The sequence below is a fragment of the Talpa occidentalis genome, unplaced genomic scaffold (genome assembly GCF_014898055.3).
Source record: "Talpa occidentalis isolate TD23 unplaced genomic scaffold, MPIMG_talOcc4v2.1 talOcc4.3, whole genome shotgun sequence".
Lineage (NCBI taxonomy): Eukaryota > Metazoa > Chordata > Mammalia > Eulipotyphla > Talpidae > Talpa > Talpa occidentalis.
Window position 1 is genome coordinate 91,717,237 of NW_023603184.1, and position 20,062 is coordinate 91,737,298.

General features: G+C 42.6%; 1 protein-coding gene across 1 annotated transcript in view; it reads left to right on the plus strand.

Annotated features, from left to right (window-relative positions):
* PKP4 (plakophilin 4) overlaps positions 1-18,398 on the plus strand; it is a 233,744-nt gene extending 215,346 nt beyond the window's left edge. Inside the window, exons 14-22 of the mRNA XM_054699747.1 lie at positions 1,129-1,320; positions 1,511-1,684; positions 4,508-4,658; positions 7,213-7,408; positions 10,965-11,049; positions 11,173-11,290; positions 13,730-13,858; positions 15,531-15,604; positions 17,379-18,398. Coding sequence (XP_054555722.1) covers positions 1,129-1,320; positions 1,511-1,684; positions 4,508-4,658; positions 7,213-7,408; positions 10,965-11,049; positions 11,173-11,290; positions 13,730-13,858; positions 15,531-15,604; positions 17,379-17,627 — 1,368 coding nt within the window. The 3' untranslated portion in view covers positions 17,628-18,398. The remainder of the gene's footprint in view (positions 1-1,128; positions 1,321-1,510; positions 1,685-4,507; positions 4,659-7,212; positions 7,409-10,964; positions 11,050-11,172; positions 11,291-13,729; positions 13,859-15,530; positions 15,605-17,378) is intronic.
* Positions 18,399-20,062: the final 1,664 nt, after the last annotated feature.

Consider the following 20,062-nt stretch of genomic DNA (forward strand, 5'->3'; position numbering starts at 1 on the left):
TCATACATTATTAACATTCCGTTGATTGTAGATTAAGAGAAAGTCTCTCAAAATTGCAAGTTAACATTGACATAGCAACTTAAGAAAATAACTTTAGAAGCGTGAAAACTGAGTGACCCTGTGTGGTAAAAGACCTAATATGGGGCTATAGGCCCTGGCTCCCTCTCTGGTCATCAGATTCATTGTCAAGTGATTGCTCCTGTTACTTTTCCTCCTGCTGCTTGTTCCTAGGATCAGATCCAGCTGTGTTTATGTTTCTTCCACATAAAAGTTCCTGATTGAGGCACAGCTCCCTTGCCCCAGAGTAGTTCACAGATCCCACACCAGTGCCAACATTATAGGTCCCTCCTGCCATCCCCAGGCTTGGCCTTTCACCCCTTCCTCTGTTGCCAGCATCAGCCTCTTACCCTCCCCTCCTTTCTCTCCATGCCTGCCCTAGCACAGGGCATTCCGCTCATTTTTCAGGATCTGCCACTGGAACTCAGGGAGAAGGTGGGAGAGCAGTTCATGGGTACAGTCAAGTTTTTCTTTGAGCCTCATTGAACCAAAAGATCTGCAGATCAGCTCAAGAGAAGGAGTAAGCAAGTTGGAAGGGGAGCTTGCCAGGCAAACACTGAGCCTGGTTTTACACCCTCAGTTGAAGTGACAGCTGGCCTCCCAATTCAGAGTTGTGATGAAGACTTTAAGGAGTAAAACGCAAAATATTAGAGATTGTGGAACTTTACACAGAGGGAGAGGAGAGTTAGGGGAGAGGCAGGAAGAGACAAAAGGACTTGTGGAAAGGGGCCTATGCCCACAGAAGGATTAGTCACACTTGTTATGCTGAGGCTTTCCAGGCTGAGAAGGAGTGAGATTTTGGCACTTGTCAGTGCAGCAGCCCTGAAGCAGAACCTTACACATGTTAGTCAACATGAAATCAGATCCTTAGAGGATGGGTCTGTACCCTGTCATTTTGGGCATCACCCCAAATTTCTAGAATCATAATTCCTTCTTTAGACTGTTTTGGGTTCTAGTAAGTATAACACAGTTTCTTCCTATGCTACATTTAATTAACCCTGGTGTTCAATACAGAAGGCTTTTGCGATAATGGCTACCATGGTTTTATTTCTCTGCCATGTCGGATTTCAGACTGTGGAGAATTGTGTGTGCACCCTGAGGAACCTGTCCTATCGGCTGGAACTGGAGGTCCCTCAGGCCCGGCTGCTGGGGCTGAACGAACTGGATGACTTACTAGGAAAAGAGTCTCCCAGCAAAGACTCAGAGCCAAGCTGCTGGGGAAAGAAGAAGAAAAAGAAAAAGAGGACGCCACAAGAGGATCAAGTTAGCATTTTATTTGACATGAAACTATAGTTTCATTTTTCTGGGAGTAAGAAATCGCTTATTTGGCAAAAAAAAATTGTTTTCTCTCATAATAGTCTTGCCCTAACTATAGCTGACAAGAGTAATGATATCAAAGTTTAGAGATTATGTTCATTTTGCTTTCATTTCACGCGTGTTCTTTGTCTTTCAGTGGGATGGAGTCGGTCCTATCCCAGGACTGTCGAAGTCCCCCAAAGGAGTTGAGATGCTATGGCATCCATCAGTAGTAAAACCATATCTGACTCTTCTAGCAGAAAGTTCTAACCCGGCCACTTTGGAAGGCTCTGCTGGATCTCTCCAGAACCTCTCTGCTGGCAACTGGAAGGTAGGAAGTTTTCCACTTATACATACTCTTTTGTTTTTGCATTCAGATCAGCAAAAATGGTTAAAAGGACACATTAGTTCAGAATTTTGGAAAAGCTAATAGGAAAAAAAACAAGGAGCTAGTAGTTGGCTGCAGGGATCCAAAGATGAATATGACATAACCCTCTCCATGAGAAACCTGTAGGCTGGTAAGGAAAATAGGCCCAGCATGAGGAGATTCCACAGGACGTGTGTGCTGTGGGATCTTCAAAGACATCTATTCAACGTGGCAGGTGAGAGAAAGGCAAGGAGAGGGGAGCCTGAAGGGAGGAAAGGTCTCCTGGAGATGGAGTCTTCAAGGTGAGTAGAAGTAAACCAGCAGCATGAGGTAAGGGGTCTGGAAGGAACCATCCAGATAAGGGGACAAGAGGACAGAGACGTTAAGGTGAGGACAGTACGAGTGAGTAATCCAGGCTGGTTGCTGAGGCATCTGAGGGCAGGGCAAGGAGTGACCCAGTTAGGAGCTGCCGTTTGTGGCCTGAGTGCTGAGCTTCAATAACTGGGTCCCCAGACAAGCAACACAAACTAAACTGGCTGATACGTGCACTGTGGGATCCCTTCTACAGAAGTGAAGTGGATGAATTAAAGTACAGGAAAGTGGAGGCTGGGATTCCACTGGGAAGCCTTGGAGAGAAATGCTGAAGTGAGGTTGGGCAATGCTGCAGGGAAGGAGAGGGGGTGGCTGTTCCTCCCCCAGATGCTTACAGAACACACATATGGCAAAATGTTTCTGTGTCCCCATATAGATGTGTGACTTCTTTATAAAAATTGAAAGCAACTTTCTACTATTACCACTATAAACTAAGTTCTCAGAACTTTTAAGCATTATTGAGCAACTTCCCAGACGATCCTTGTCGGAAGCATTTTCAGTCTCTAGAAATTTCCTAAATGAGCATATTTTTGATAGTTATTGTGGTGCTTGTTTTTGGCTCTTTCTTCCTTGACCATCTTCCAAACTGAAAATCTTTTGGCTACTGTATTATCCAGGAGAGTGAAAAGCATTGCTTGACCTAGGTATGGTTTGTTTAATGCAGCCAACTGCTATAATGAGCATATACAGATAATTGTGGTCTAGTACTCAGCCAACATGGTTATTTTGTTGTTTTTCTTAATGCACCAATAAGTTAGCTGGCTCTCAAGCCTACCCCCTCCACTTACTAGCAACAGATCTCAGATCTGTATTTAGTTTCCTCATCTATAAAATGGAAATAATGTCTACTTGATGAGGTAGTTATGAGAATCAAATGAGCTAATAAATGTGGAATACCTAGGACAGTGCCCAGCACATAAATATTCATCACTATTTACATTGTAGACCCTGTGTTGTTCAACTCTTATGACCCCAGGATCATTTGATGATTTAAAAAAAAAAGACCATAATTGAAAGAGATGTGAGTTCAGTTGTGTTGAACTTTGTTTTCTGGGAGGCAAGATCACCAGAAATATAAACATTATATTTAAGTGATTTCAAAATATCTAAAATAGTAAATCAGAAAGTTATATCCCCATTAAAAAGCTAAGATAATCATGGCCCACAGATGTTTCTAGCCAGAAGCTGTCTGGGGAGTAGTGAGGACTGTAGTGCTCTTAGAAGGCACTGCAGCTGAACCGTGGGTCTCTAAAAGTGAGGCAGGCGTGGCTCTGTCCTTGCAGGTTTCACAGAGAGATGTTGGTGCAGGTGACTGTGTGCTCTGCCCCATGGCAAGTCCTGCATGCCGTTCCCCACCCCCCCCCCCATAGACTTCATTCAATTCAGAACATAGGAGTATTCATTTCATATGAAGAACATTAGTGGGATCTTTGAAATGCATCTTTTTGGGGTTTTATAAAAATATTCTGTTAGTATTCAAGAAACTGAGTGGTTTTATATTGAATATTTTAAATATGCAAAATAATACAAAAGGATGGCAGATCTTTGTCCTCATGTCTTGGCCACAGCAGGAAAGTATTAGCGGTTTTATGAGCAACATTTTTCAATTATCTTAAATTTTGAAAGACAATTTGCATTGGTAAAAATGTCAATTAAAGCCCACTTTCAAATGTTTCTTTCTTTCTTCATTTGCTGATGACTTAGAGTTCATTTCCAATTCATATGGTGCACACACTGACTCACTGTACAGACTTGCCTCATACTCACAAAAGAATTTCTTGACTGCAGGTTTGAAAACTAAACAGCAGCAGTTAATTCATCTTGAATGAGAAAGCATTTTGCACATAAGTGCACTTGCTTTTTCACAAGTGTGTGTCAATTATGATGCTAGGAGTTTCTGGAGAATTCCTTGTTTTCTGAGGCAGGGGTTTTTTCCAAACAATTTTTTCAAAGAGTTACTGAACTCTGAATATTGTTGCAGAGAATATAGAAAGAAGTGGCTTGATGGAGAAGGTTCTCCTTCAATGTGTGCTGATCAGGTACTGTCCCTGCTGTCCTATTTATAGTGCTGGACCTGGCAGGGGTCCAACTGCAGAGAAAACACAGGATCCCTCCTTAATGAGGTTTATGTATCTGGGTAGAAAGTAATCACGGCCTCCTCTCCTACACAGTTTATCTGGCAGGTGGTACTTTGAGATTTCCAGGCTTTGGGATTGCATGTTAAATCAGTCATCCCAGCCTATCTGTCTCTCAAACTATGGTTTGCTCTTTACTTATGCTGCAGATTTAATCTCCAGTGAAAGAAAATATTTAATCCATTAGTTCATCATTTGGAAATATCTTCCTTAAGTGACAGTAACATTTGAGAGTTGAACTCTGTTTTATTACTACTCATTGCCTTGTTCTGCTCACTAGTTTGCAGCATACATCCGGGCTGCTGTTCGCAAAGAAAAAGGGCTCCCCATCCTCGTGGAACTTCTGAGAATGGATAACGATAGAGTTGTTTCTTCTGTGGCCACTGCCTTGAGGAACATGGCTCTAGATGTTCGCAACAAGGAGCTCATAGGTATGTTCTCATATGGAGGGGAGCTGTGAGCAAGTCCAGAGCTTAAAAAACTCTTGATTGATAAAAATAGGACTTTTTCAATGAGTAGCAACTAAGTTCTAGGTCCTTGTTTCTTGACATATTTGGAACCCCTGATGTCTGTCTTTGTCACCATTCCTTTACAGCTCATTAACTAACATTGATCAGAAAAATCAATTTTCAGAAAATCTGGCATCAGGTATACATTCATCAGTTATACATTCCAACATGACTTGATAGTTTGGGTGTTTCTGTTTCCAAAGAGAGAGTCACTACTTGAACAATTAAAAAGATTTAATGTTCCCTTTCTGAATTTCGAGCATAATATCTGCTAATTTACCAACACTCACGTGATGAAATGAAAAAAGAAAGCACATGAATGATTTGTAGCCTTTCCCTGTAGATCTGTGTAAATGCTCACCTGATGCAGAACTACATTCCCAGTGCCATTTCCACCTGAGGACACGGTCAGGGATAGTTTAATGCAAGTGATAACCCTGAGTGTGTCAAATTTTAGGTGACTTTCACCGTCAGGTTTTGCACTGTAGGGCTGGTATTTGCATGATCCTGAAAATGAGCCCCTCCTCAGGTTCTGCACCCCAAGCAGGTTGTAGGGTAAAGATCTTGTGAATTAGTGTGAATACATATATTGAGCTCATATTAAATAAAATATGTGTGCCTTAGAGGGAAGGGAGAACAAGAGCAGTAATATTTGCCTTAAAGAGTTGCTGGAGGTTTCACTGTGGTAATTTATACCCATCCACAGTGCCTGGCAGAATTGCTGTGTTCAAGTATTGCCTAAATCAACCTGCTCGTAACATCCTATTCTTTTAAACCAATCATCTTACACAGAGACAAAAGCAGCCTTTACCAGGCCCTGTTCAGAGGCTTCTGTCTGGTTCCAGCAGATGTTTCATAACTCTTAGTTCCCTTATTTCCTTAAGAGAAATCCTTCAGGTCTCCAAAGAGGTCTTATTATTTTTGTTATAGCTATATTGTTTGAATTTCTTATGAGAAACATGACTGTTTTAGAATTATTAAAGTTAAAAAATAAATGGTTCACAGCACGCATCCCTGGCTCTCCTTCTGCAGCGAGGAGACAGGCGTGCAGGTGAGGGCCTGCACTGCTGAGCCCCGAGACCTCTGGGAATACCAATGTGTGACCAGAGTCTTGACTTGCCTGACTTTCTTTCAATGCATCCCTGTATTTTCAGTGAATGTCCTATCCCCCTTTTGAATTCTCATGAACATTTTGTCTCATCATTGATGAACTTTTTCTTTTTACCCAGCTAGAACACTCTTTCATGAATGCTTTTTCTTGTTTCCCTATAAAGAGTCCTTCCTTCTTTTGTGGTCTGAGCCCCTCCCAGATTCATATTTGACTCAGATTGAGCCAGCGCTTCTGCTCCTGACAACCATCCCCACCCCGCCCCCATCCCCTTCATTCCCTTCTCATGTCCATCACCAGTACTAGCAATGGATCTTTCTCTTCAGTGCCATTTTCACAGGGAAAGTTTTACACTCCCCAAGCTACTGAATACCCAACTGGGTTGGACCAACCCAGCTATGTGAGCTGCAGGCTGTCAGGGCACCGCTATGCTCGCTCACAGAGTGAGCTGCCTCCCCCAGGCCTCAGGAGTGCAATTTAAAGTTGTGCCTTAGCAAAATGATGAATGACGTGTCACGGACCTTTTGGTCATTTGTTGAGTATTCACAAACGGCAGTGCTAACTTATCATCTGCTCTCAAAAACCACATTTATCTTCTGGCTTATAGTGTCATCACTGTTTTTCCACTCTTCATAACAATATTTGCTGTGAGTAAGCCAGAACCTTCCCTCTGATGTCCTGTAAATGATGTGGTGTGGAGATGGGGCCTGTCTCTTACCGATTACCATTGTATATAAATAGGTCTTTAATGAAAACCCCATTGAGTATCCATGCAATTATTGGCACAGGAAAAAAACTAAGAATATATTTACTTGAGCTTTAGTTAATTTCTTTTGTTTGTAGTGCAATTATTCCAGTTTGTCAGTTGGTAATTGGAATTGAAAAAACTGGAGATAATCTTTTTGGAGAGGAACAAGAAAAATTGAGAACCTGTAAAGAAACACAATAGCTCGGGGGCTCCCCTGCCCTGTCCTAGCAAGAATTGATTATCATTGCATTACTCCTGGGAAGTAATATACCCATAATATTAGTGCCAAAATTGTAGTCATGTTTTCTTTTAAAGAAACTAACCTGTTATCACTACTCATGTCAGACTAGCTGATACACACACTGAATTTGATAATCTGTAACTAGTTCACATTTAAGACTCAGAAACTTTTAATGAAAAGTATTTTTTTGGCAACCTTACTTGGTCCATGCTTTAAAACTTATTCAAAGAAAAGTTATTAAAAGCTTTAAAAGGAAGTTAAGGGTTTTTTTTTAAGATATAGGAATTCAGACGAAATTACAATAATTGTCTCAATCTTTCAACAGTAACAAAAAACTAATGCCTTCTGAAAGTGGCATGTAATCTTTTGCATTTGACAGGTAAATACGCCATGAGAGACCTGGTCAACCGGCTTCCTGGCGGCACCGGCCCCAGCGTGCTGTCCGATGAGACTATGGCAGCCATCTGCTGTGCTCTGCATGAGGTCACCAGCAAAAACATGGAGAACGCCAAGGCCCTGGCCGACTCAGGAGGGATTGAGAAGCTGGTGAACATAACAAAGGGCAGAGGGGACAGGCAAGTGTGCTCCAAGGAGACACAAGCTTGAGACATGTTCCTAGGATCTTCCCATGAAAAGGGCCTTTGTGGAGGAAGTTTTCTGTTAGAGAGGATTGCTTTCTGCATTTCTGACTTACCAATAAGCTAAGCAGTCTCCAGCAGTTAAAACCTGTTTTGGTAGAAGAGGCATTTGAGATCATGTCACTCCTTTTCTGATTTTTCCTTTGCTATAACAGCCTGACATTCTTTTCTTTCTCTAAAACCACAGTTAGTAGTGCCAACACCTGAAAGAGTCAGAAATGCCTTTGGGAGGAAGATCTGAGGGCCTCATTTCCCTTGAGTCTGGCTCTGCTCCAGGCTCGAGGGCCTGTTCTGCAGAAACATCTTGAATCCTCCGTTCTGGGATTGATTCCTCTGCCAGGTGCCCAGAAATGATTAAAAATCACTACTTTGCAGCAAAACCTGCTTAGTTGCCTCAGGATGTACCCTGGGCTCAGATCATAAATTTCCCTTTGCTTCTGGGAGACACCCAAGGATGAAGTAGCAGATGTAGGAACTAGGGAAACAGTGGCAGAAAAAGAGGGGTTTTTCATGGAGCTCTAGCAGGAACCACACATTTGCTTTAGTTTCAGGTCAGAAGATCCTCCAGGGGAGCAGGAAGTAGGGCCACTTGCAGCTTCCCAACACACAGGACCTGATCAAGAGTCAAATGGGGGCCTGCCTGGTGGCACAAGGGGTTAAGCACAGCACTCTGAAGCTGTCCACAGCCTCTGCAGCACGAGTTCGATCCCCAGCTGGCCAGGGAGCAACCCACATGGCACGGCAGACCTCTCCTGTCTCGCCCGCTGTTCCCCTCAGCAGTGTATTTCAGTCAGTCTGCCAGTTCTGTTCCCCACTCTGTCTCTGGTGAATCTTCTCACCCCCTGCACCTCTGGCCTGTACCCCAATTATCATATGCATAAATAAATAAATCTTTTTTAAAAAAGAAAAGAGTCAAATGGCACCTCTCCTACTTCTCCCCTCTTAACTTGCTCCATTTTCCTGCACAGGACTGAGTTCTCCTGATATCTTCTTTATAGTTTTCTCTGGTAACTGCCTCCCCCAGAAGCAGGGATTTTGTCTTTCTTCAGCACTCTGTCCTCAGCGTCTAGACTGAAACCTGACCCATAATAGGTACTCAGTAAATATTTATTTAATTGATTGAGTGCCAGGGCTAGAATTCACATTATGCCTTGCCTAGTCTTTTAGTTTCCACTTTGAAGAAAGTTCTAAAATATAAGAATAATGTAGCAAAACAATCTCCCTAAAAACCATGCCCATCAACATTAACCACATTTCCTTTCAACCCTTTTTTTCCTTTATGTATCTTTTTTTATTTCCTTAGTAATAAATGCAGACTATCTTTCTATTTTGATGGAGATGAAACGTTACTGATAAAGTTAAGTTCCTGTTCCATTAACTCCCCCTTCTGGCCCCCTCTACTCCTCCCCTGAGGTAACTGTAATCACTTTTTGTACTCTAAAACTTTTTTAGATAGCATTCATTTGTGAAAGGCATAAAAGAAAGTGCTGGCTCAGTGCTAAAACCTTTGCACTTAAAAAAAAAAAATTATTGCCTCTCATCTTTTTCTTTAATTTCCAAACAAGAGATTCAGAAAGTCCTGGAGCAAATCGGGTTGTCTTCTAAACATACGCTTACCTTTCCTCATGACTCATTCAGGAAGTATCTGCCTGTCTGTTGTGTATAACAGCAGTGAGCGGACCACACACCCTCCCCTGACCCGGACACTGCCCAGGTAGACCTGTCAGGTGCCAGCTGAGCGAGAAACTCCAAGCATGTCAGATGGTGCTATGGGGCAAATGATAAAATCAGGGAAGGTGAGAGGGCATGTCACAGTAAGGGGTGGGGTGTCACAGTTTTAGATAGGGTGGTCAGGGAAGCCTAGTGGAGATAGTGCCTTTTGAGCAGAACTGGAGGAAGGGAGGAGGGAGCATTTTGGTCGGAGGAAACAAGTGGAAGGGCCCGAGTTGGAAGAGCTCTTCATGTGTTTGAGCTAGAAGCCAGTGGAGCTGGAAGTCAGGAGAAGAATCAGAAGCACAGGACCCTATGGGACAGTATGAGGGCTTTGTCTTTCACTCTGAGTAAAACCAGAAGCCACTGGAGAGTATTCAGCAGAGGGGGGATATGATATGACTTTCCTTAAAGGGATCAGAGAGATTTAATACCCCCCAACCTTCAGTAAAGATGAATGCGACAGCAGATGGAGGGGTAAAGAACTGGTGAATGTAGACTTGGTTGAAAAGTAGATTGAACAAAATTTACTTATGGATTAGATGAGCAGCTTCAGAGGAGAAAAGTTTCAAGGATGACACCATGGTTTAGCAAAGGAGATCAAGGTTATCTTGGGTGTCTTAAATTTCATTTCTGCTTATTTCTTTGAGGTATGTCCTTGCTCTGTGGTTCATTTTGACAATATGAAATTTAGAAAGACCTTGGTTTGACCTGATTCTGCCCTTAGTTTATCAGGATCACAGAGAAAGTTTGAGTCTTGGATGGGAGGAGGGATGCAGAAATACCCCACCTCCAAGCACAGATATTGTGAAGCCCCTAAATTTACTGTACTCCACTCTCACTCAGAACATTAGTAACCCATATTCAGTTCGTAGGGGCAGAGAAGATGCTTATAGCCTACTCACCTCTCTTTATGAATCCCCACTTCGTGAATTTTATTTGGAGAGAGAGGACTAGAAGAGGAAGTCAGATTTTATAGCCCACGATCTACACTTGAAGTCATTATTTCAATGTCAAAATGAATTTTAAAGACAGAAGTGATCAATTATCCTTAGGGCTGTCTTCCCCAGCACTGGTCCATCTCTAATGTGGCCACATGAATGTTCTTGGCAGAGGCGAGAAGCTGTACTTACTCCTCACTTAAAAATTTCTAAGAGCAGCTCCCAACTCATTGTCAGCAGTGCTTAAACAGAATGTCAGGGTTCAGTGTTTGCTTCGGCAGCACATATACTAAACAGAATGTCAGGGTTCAGCAGAACATCTTTGGGGGTGGGTGGTGAATAATCAATCATTTTCCAAATAGAACTTTAGCACTCATAAGTACTTTTGTCCACGTAGAGGTATAAGTGATAAAAAGACAACGGAGATACTAATATGAAGGCCTAATAATGGGTGCAGAGGATACTTAACTTGGAAAAGTCACCAGATGCTCAGGATGTGCAGTCAATATCACATGAATCCCAAAGTCCAAAGCGAGGTCAGCCCCTTGGTAGACCTCTGGATAACTGGGGGCAGACACCTGACAGATGTCCTGAAGTTAAAGGTCATAGGCTTATCCCAACCAGAGCTGCTCACAGCAGAGCAGGAGTGTCCGAGGCCTTGCTTCAGTTCAGAACTTGACCAACTCCCAGGTATACCTGATTCCTCAGTGCATTTTCTAGCAGTGGCCTCTGTGCCCTCTGGTCCTTGGAGGGATGGCATTCGGTTTGCATCTCAAATCTTTCTTAAATGGAACCTGAGGCTGTGCTGCCCACATTCATTAACATCCTTATTCTCTCCCTAGATCATCTTTGAAAGTGGTGAAGGCAGCAGCCCAGGTCTTGAATACATTATGGCAATATCGGGACCTCCGGAGCATTTATAAAAAGGTAATTCACAAGAATAGCTCTGGCATAATTAGCATTCATCAGAGCACACATTCGTAATCATTTATTGTAATGAAATGTCATTATTCATTTTAAGAGGTTTCTTTTTCTCTTTTAACACCACAGGATGGGTGGAATCAGAACCATTTTATTACACCTGTATCAACGTTAGAACGAGACCGATTCAAATCACATCCTTCCTTGTCTACCACCAACCAACAGATGTCACCCATCATTCAGTCAGGTCAGTGAGTAAACGCCACTCCTTGGCCAGGGCATTTGTCTTGCAGAAGATTGTTTCCCATCCAGAGAAGCGTAAACATTGATTATTAAGCCTGTCACCCCCAAACACCAAGGAGAAGAATTTTCTTTTTGAGCTAAGAGCTACTTTTATAAATTACATGCTACTGTGAAAAACAAACTCATGTTCTTCCATTTTAAAAGTTTATGCAAGTTTATGTCAACTGCAGTGCATAAAAGTATCCCATGCCCCTCTCTCACCTTGCTTTCCCAAGTTTCTCTGTTACTTGGTTTGAGGGGGCAGGATGCAACCTGTAACCTCCATCTGACAAGCCGGCCAGGTGGTACCATGCAGGAGCTGGGGCACACTGAGACCCACAGGCTGTCCTGCCCAGCAGCTGCCGTAATTTTGGAATAACGTCACTTCCAAAGTGACTTTAATTTTCTTGATGAGAACTCTTAGAAACAGAGTCCTCTCTACTTCATCCTTAGATTCCTAGCCTGAGAGGCCATCATCTCCACCCTCATCTTCCTCCTTGATAGTTAAGCCTCCACCTGACCCCCGGTGGCCACAGCTAGTGAGAGCAGGCCCGGCACTGCAGGTGATTGGGCAGCATTTTCCTTTGATTTTAAGTTGGGAGCCATGGCAGCCGCACTGCCCGCTTGTTGGTGGTATTTAATTTGGTAGAAAGTGTTTTGAAACTCAGACTAAAAATTTTTACATCAAGCCAAGTCACTCTTACATTTAATTCTTCACTAAATGAATCAGGAAAATAAGTACCTGTTTTTACCTGGCTTTAAACCTCCCATTCTGACATGTAAACATCATCTGTTGCATTCATGTAAATGTTATCTGCTGCCAGTCTTATTTCTCCTGTGGGCAGATCTACCAGAAAGACCAATATTGGTGGGTAGTTCTTTGACATAATTGGATATCTCTACTTATACAAGGATGTTTTAAAATTATCTGTGCCTCGTGCATATGGTGCATATTTATCTTAGTTTTCAAATTATGTGTTATTTTCTTCAAAAAGACCTGTGCTTGGTTTTTAACTTCCTTGCTGAGCATGCAGGTATATCCCAAGGCTATCTTTTATAATAATGCTCCAAGTCCTTTAGGGACTTAGGGATAGGAGTGCCAGGGAGAGCAGAGCCAGAGCTTCTTAACTAGAGGCATATATCCAGTCAAGAGTAATGCCCACAGATTAGGACATAGTTACTAAGTAATGTGCTTGTTTTGAGAGCCTCTTAAATATACACACTGGCGAGCCCTGTGCAAGCTCCTCAGTACCTATTACATTCCGTTCAGAGATGGGATGCATTTCACACTTGCTTCTCCAGTTGATCTCAGGCCTAATAATTCCTCAGCGCAAGTGTGGTGTCAGCTGATGGGCACATCTGATGCCTTGCTGATGTAATTCTGAGAGGTAGGCAGGTATGTTCTGAGTCATACTATCTTCTAGAAAGTGAGTAGCACTTAGACACTGCCCTTGCATGCCCACATTTTTTTTTTAATACAGAGCAACCCATATGATTGAAGCGACTTCTTGGGAAAATATTTTCATTGTTAAGTCTTTCTTGGAAAGCATCAGTGTGTGCCAAACCACTGGTGTAAGGTCTGGGTGCTATTGAGTTCAAGGGAATCAAAAGTGGCCACTTTTACTTAGAATTAACGCTCATGCAAGCAAGATTTTTTTTCTTAATGAGAAAAGGGAAAAGTATGTGCGATGTTTTCCTTTTGTGCAAAAATGCCCATAAGGAGCCCCTTGGATAGACTTATTATTAAATGTTTGAGTCATACTGGATTTGAAATGTTGTGAGCCTTGATGAGGCCTAGCTTACTGAGTTTATTACTTAATGTCCCTGACAGCTGATCCCCATAAAAAGAACTGTAGATTTTTATGGGCTGGGCACTCTTGCTCAAACATATTTAGAGATACAGATATTTTTGAAATAATTAGAAATCAAAACATGCCATAAAACATCTATTTACTGAGGAGCTCCACATCATAATAGGGGGGTGTTTTACAAGCAGCTGAACTGAGCAGTAGCAAATGTTACTCTTGCATGGCTTGTAAGCTTTTACCACTCACTCAAATTTCAAAAGCCTAATCAAGTCACTGAGGCCTAGTATTGGGGAAACCTGCATGATCTCTGTGCTTCTAGGCCATCAGCCTGCGTTAGGTAGCTCTCTGGTGGGCTTAGGTATGGCTGGCAGTGGCTGAGCTGCAGGCTCTGCGCTGGCCACTCAGGGCTGGCGGCTTGCTCTCCAGCTCCCAGTCCCTCTCAGGGTGGATGTTCAGCCCAGCTGCATGGCACTTGTAATTACTGACCTTTGCTTTTTGAGAGACACTGACGATCTGCTTTCTCTTTCTCCTCTCTCTCTCTCTCTCTCTCTCTCTCTCTCCCCCCCTCCCCCTCCTCCCTGTGCCCCTCCCTTTAGTCGGCAGCACCTCTTCCTCACCAGCACTGTTAGGCATCAGAGACCCTCGCTCTGAATACGATAGGACCCAGCCACCTATGCAGTATTACAATAGCCAAGGGGATGCCACACATAAAGGCCTGTACCCTGGTAAGATGCCAGTGGGGTGCGTGATGCGGTGTCTCAAAAAGTTGTGTGTTCTGAGGCATGAGACCAGTGGCCTGGGAAGTAGCCTGTGCCTACATTGAGACAGTCCCCAGCAGTGAACCTTGTGCCAATTTGTCCCTTCCCTTCCTTGGGGCCGTTGTTTTCGCTACTTATTTTAAGTAGAACAAGCTACGGTAATGGTCTAGTGACCACAAATAAAAAGAGCACTGTCTTCCAATGCAAATCATTTCTGGCCACCACCCTGCAGTGCGGTCCCTCTGCTCTGCTCGCTCCCTCCCCAGCATATCTCTCTGTGTGCCCAGCACTTCCGCCCCCTGGGCTCTGTGACACTGCAGAGCAGGTCTCCTAGCCTCACTCATCTCTTAAATTCAAACATGAAACTGGAGATCAATTTTACTTACATTTTCATGGAAAAAGAGTTTGAATAGCAAAGTGTGTAATATGATTCTTCTCGGAGTGATTATTTATTAAGAATAACAAAAATAATGTTGCAGAGTATTAATTTTTTATGTCCTATTCAGAAAATTGTATATAATTTTTTAAATACCAAGATTTCACAGTATCCCCATTCTCAACTGTCTTACAAATTATAGCTAAAGATTTCAAATAAGGCTGTGTGAGCTACCCAAAAAAAGGTACTCTTTTCTCAAAAACCTGTTTATTAAAAAGAAATAAATAAAACCTGGTGGCAACTTAACAACTGCTGGGAGAGCAGTCTCAGTTGTGCTGTTGTCTTTGAAATTGTGATTTCACAGGACTGTTTACTAATCGACTATTGTTACTATGGCAATTAATAGCTCAGAAAATTGCAGATGCTACATTTCAAACACCAAGCTCTTTGCAGAGAAAATACACATACAAACTGAAGTGCACTGTTGCTTCAGATTTGCAGCAGCCTGCTTTATTTTAAAGATAGTCTCCTTAGCATGCCTGCCCTTCTGTGTCTTCTCTGCTTGCTTCAGTAAACTAATTTACCTTAAGTATGTTTCATTTTCCTCATTAAAAAATAAAAATCTCAGCTAGCCTTAACAATAATAGATGGGTAATAAATGACATCTTCAGGAATCTGTTGTGGCCTCTTGAAGACAGCCCTCTGATTACCAGGTTCTTTCTGTTTAAAATACGTACTTAAAGATGGCGGGTACGGGCTGTGCCTCCATGTGGCCATGCTACTTAGATCAGACCTCTGCCTGCTCTTCCCGGGGCCCGTGATTGTGAATCACAGCTGTTCAGAAGGCTTGGCGCTTGTTCTCTTTCCCTTCCCCCATCTGACCCGATGCTCTGCTCGGAGGCCTGGAAAGGCGACGTTGCTCAGCTCAGGGAGCAGGGCTGCTGTTCACGCCAGCCAGGGAAATCCTTACCGGCATGAACAGCTCACCACAGTGACCGGAGCTTGAGAAGGAAGGCTTTTTTGGAAGGGCTGTGCATTGGCACTGCTTTTGGTGAAACATCCCATGGCCTATTTTTGCCATATTCATTAGCCTCTCATAGCCCTGGAGAGAGCAGCCACCAAATTAGATCCAGGGCACCCAGGCAGCTGACTGTCCCGCTCTGCGCTGGCCCCAGGGAAGGAGGCCTAGTCAGGGAGCCCACACAGCCTGCTAACCCATGGTCATGAGCACTAGTTTTAATTTCATGAAATATTTTCTTTCAGGCTCCAGCAAACCTTCACCAATTTACATCAGTTCCTATTCCTCACCAGCAAGAGAACAAAATAGACGGCTACAGGTGAATTTGCAATATCATTTTTACAGAAGGCTGATTAACAGGGATCCACAGTGAGGGGTCCACGCCGGTTGACTTACCAGAGCTGGACCAATTCAGCAAGGGCCAAGGAGCTTTCCCAGGGGATCTTCGCTCCTCAGAAACTCATCAGGACTCAAGCAAATCACTTGCAAAGTAGCTTCATGTCCTGAACTACAGGAGTTGATCTTGCTGAGCCCACCATGCCACTGATGGGAACCAGCTGGAAAGTCTTCAGTCCATGCTCTCTGCCCAACAATTTCTTTTTCCCACTTTTTTTTCCTATTAATTTCTAACATCTCTTCCGTCCTCTGGGTGGGAAAAGGTTCATAAACATATTAATCTCTCATCTCGTTGTTCCTTTTTTGTATCCCTTTTTCTCATCTTCTTGTCTCCCTGTCTTTAAGGCTTCCATGTTTTGAAAATACTTGAGTCCACAGCTGGGTCCCCATTTGTCTCAGTTGGACTCAGACCTGCTGGGGTGGACCCCACTCTGCTGCAGAGGAAGGGCTGTAGTTATAACATTCAGTCTCTGCTTTCCTGGGGGGTTCCCAGATCAGTTGCAGTCCTTCTGAGGCTGAGTCATCTGAGCTCTCCTCTTACCTTCCAGTAACACGTGAGCAACTTGGGTTTCCCAAACTCACCTCTATCCCGTCCCTAGATAAAAATGCACTAAGACCTCCCTCCATTTCATCATCTTTTTGCTGCAATTGCAAGATAAGGAATTTCCCACATTACTCATAATTTATAGATTTTTATTTAGAAAAAGAGCCTCAGAATCACGAACCTAACTTAAATTCAAGAGAATTTAGCTCTGAAATCCTTACCATACTAGAATGTATTTAATTTCAGAATATGATGTTAATAGTGTTGTAATTGTGTTACATCTTACTAAGTGGAGGGATTCAGGCATGATCAAGAGGAAAGAGATGCAAGAACAAGGCAGTTTTTCCACAAACACATTTGAAAAAATTAACAACGTCAGAGGAAAAACAACACAAAAGGAAATATGAGGGTCAGGTGCCCTGTGTGGATGCCCACATGTGCCTCGACTAGCTTCCTTACAGAAGGGTTTATCATCCCTCGCTTGGGACGTCTTACCCTTTAGAGTTATATTTGCTTATGTGTCTCTTCTAATATTACAGCTCTCCTGGGTTGAGACTGCTTATTCCTTTAATAGTACAGCAGGGTTTCCAATGCATGGCTGTTGTTCAGCAGACTACTTATTTCTTTTAAAACTGAAAGGTGGGCTCAATCATCTCTGAGATAAACTTTTTAAAAGATAGCTATGCAATTAGGCAACCACTGAAGCCAAAAAAATCTAACCTCTATCTAAATTCATGATGTGCTTAATGGTTTCCCTGTGTCAGAGCTAAAACTAAGGCCAACCTTTCATTGGGCATGCCCAGGAAACAGGCCCCTCCATGGCAGAGCACACAGAACCAGGCCCCTAGTAAGGAGGGGAGGCAACCGGGGTCACCTGCCACCAAGATCTTAGACTCTTCTGAGGCACTAGCTTCTCTGGAGGACTTAGGACAGGACTTGAGCAAACTCAGCCTGTCCACCTGTAGGCATAATTTGAAATCCTTTGAGTCCACTAGTTGACATACTGTGTGCACCAGAAACAACTTTGAACTATAAGTTCACTATTGTTGTGTACTGATGTAAAAATATGAAGCAGGAAGCCCACATTAATTTTCCTTAAACATGTATTGCCAAAAATTACTTTAATTTATTTGCTTTTTCACTTTGTCAACAGCATCAACAGCTGTATTATAGTCAAGATGACTCCAACAGAAAGAACTTTGATGCATACAGATTGTATTTGCAGTCTCCTCATAGCTACGAAGATCCTTATTTTGATGACCGAGTGCACTTTCCAGCTTCTACTGATTACTCCACACAGTATGGACTGAAATCAACCACAAATTATGTCGACTTTTATTCCACTAAACGACCTTCTTATAGAGCAGAACAGTACCCAGGGTCCCCGGACTCGTGGGTGTAGCATCAAGAGGCTCGGTAGAGGAACTCTTTCTAACCTTGTTTGGTTTGAGATGAAAAGTCTGTCTTGCTGACTTGGTGATGAAATGTGAAAGTGAAATGGAAGGAGTGAGTGAAGAGCATTTTTTTTTTCTTTTTTGAGGAATTATCAGGGAAGTGAGGAAACCTTTGGGATAGAGGACTTTCTGAACTCTATTTAGGTGTTAGGTCTAATTACTTGTAGATTCTGTAGTCTGGTGAAGGTGTGGGCGATGTGATGAGAGTTTTGAGAAGTGGATGAAATGAGATGGGGATGTGTAGGTCAAATCAAATTAAAGATGATTTTTTTAATGTGAATAAAGTTATGTTCTGATAGTTTGTACAGAAAAAAATAAAATGGATGCCCTTCATGTTTTATTGCTACTACTAAATGTCAAGATTGTATGCTATTATGTCTTGTAAATTTCTTTTGTTGGTGTAAATATGGAAATGCCACATTGGTTAAGTGCCATCATTTGTAATGCAGTGTGTCATTTGAAAAGAAATTTGAAGAACTGACAGCTTCAAAAGACAAATGGGAAACCCAAGGAATTGTTAGCAATTTAAAACAAACTACAACATCCTTTGTTTTCAAAATAAATAGTGTACCTTCGAAGCACAAAGTTGAATCTGATATAGCAGCGCCATGCCCATTCCCTGCCTCTTTCATAGGACACTTCACTGCCATTTTCTATGCACATGAAAGAAAAATAAATGTGGAAAATTTCATCCTTGGAAATTTGTTCCCTGTCCTTTCTTATTTTCTGTGTGTAATACGGAAAAACAGATTTACGAAATGCAAATCTAATTGCATGTTAAATTAGCCTAAATATATCCAACTATTTTCAAATTTCCCTAGTTTTATACAATTAATGTACTTTGTGAGATGGCCCATACCAAAGAATGCAGCTATGAGCTTTCTGCTCTTTTATCTATCATAGTATTTTATTTTCTTGGTATCTGTTTTGAATCTGATGCAAACTGCAGTTTATCTTATGTTTTTCAGACCACTGTGCATATTTACCACTACTTTAAACCTGAGAAAAGTTACAGCTGGCAGCTCAGCCCTGACTAAATTGACAAAGATTCATTTTCCATCTTTTTGAAGAATTCAGCTACATAGGAACAATGTTTGAGCAATTAACTGTTTGGCATCAATGTAATAAAAGCAAAATAATTATTTCGCTGAGTAGTTCCACAAGGCACATTAATTCCTGGATTAGAGAGGCAGGGTGGGGCAGGATCCCAGTAATACCCGACAGCATTACTTAGAAGCTTTTGTCCATCTGCGGAGGGAAGGGACACCAGCCCAGGGGACCCAGGGTCTGAAGCCTTCCCACATCTTGTTGTTTGTCCTTATGCCCAGTTCCTGAATCTTACTTGGGAAACTGAGAAACAACCCATATGGCAAGTCAAAATGAAAACTGTCGACTTTTAAAATATCATAGGTCAAAATGTGTGCTTATATTTGTGAGTATATAGAAAGAGACCCAAAAGGAATGTGCTTCCCCTCGCTGAATGGACTACAACCCAAGATTGGGATCCAAAATGAAATGGAAATGAGTATAAGCAGGAACATGTGAAGTCTGCCAATGGGAAGCCTTTCTGATGTGCAAGAGTACCCAAAATGACACCCAAGCCAGCTGCCAGTTAGATCACCCAGGTGCCCCTGACCCCCAGCAGAGTTAGGAAACAGCCATCTTTAGAAGACAGGTTGTCAGATTTCCTGAGGGACTGACATCAGGATTTGAGAGATGTCTGGTCTGTGTTTGAGATTCCAATCACTGACTTCTTAAACTTCGTCTTTTCATTTGGGTTAAAAGGCCCTCTCTCAAGCCAAGAATACAAAGAAATCTGCAGCTGACCTGAGTCAATTGACAATAACTTGCTTTCAGCGACCCTATTAGTCTTTGGGGTAACTTAGTCCACCCAGATCCCCGAGTTTGACAGGCAACATTTCAAAACCTGCTCAAAATTTGGGTTATAAAGAACTCACTTAGGCCTTCAGCCAGACTTCATGGGGCTAGAAAAGAGGCCTAAGGGTGAGGACTGGGCAGATCATTTACCCTGTGAGGCTCCTCCCTTGTGAAAGGAGAAAGGAAACTGCAGAGCCTGTAAGATACAAAAGTGCATCATTGACCAAAAAGCTGAGGCCACACTCCAAAGTTTAAGAATAAACAAGCTCTACAGATACAAAGTGACTTTTTATTCTGCCTAATGTCACCATTAACCTGCTGTAGGGTAAATGAATTAATCGGGCTTTTTACACCCTTCACCTGTGGCTATCACCTACTACCTTGATCCTGCAGAAGGCACTTGGGAGTGGGAGCTTGGGGCCTGTGTACCTGATTGTGGACACCTGGAGTATGAGTGCGCATGCGCGTGTAAGTATGCACACCTGAGCTTAGAGGTGGGCTAAAA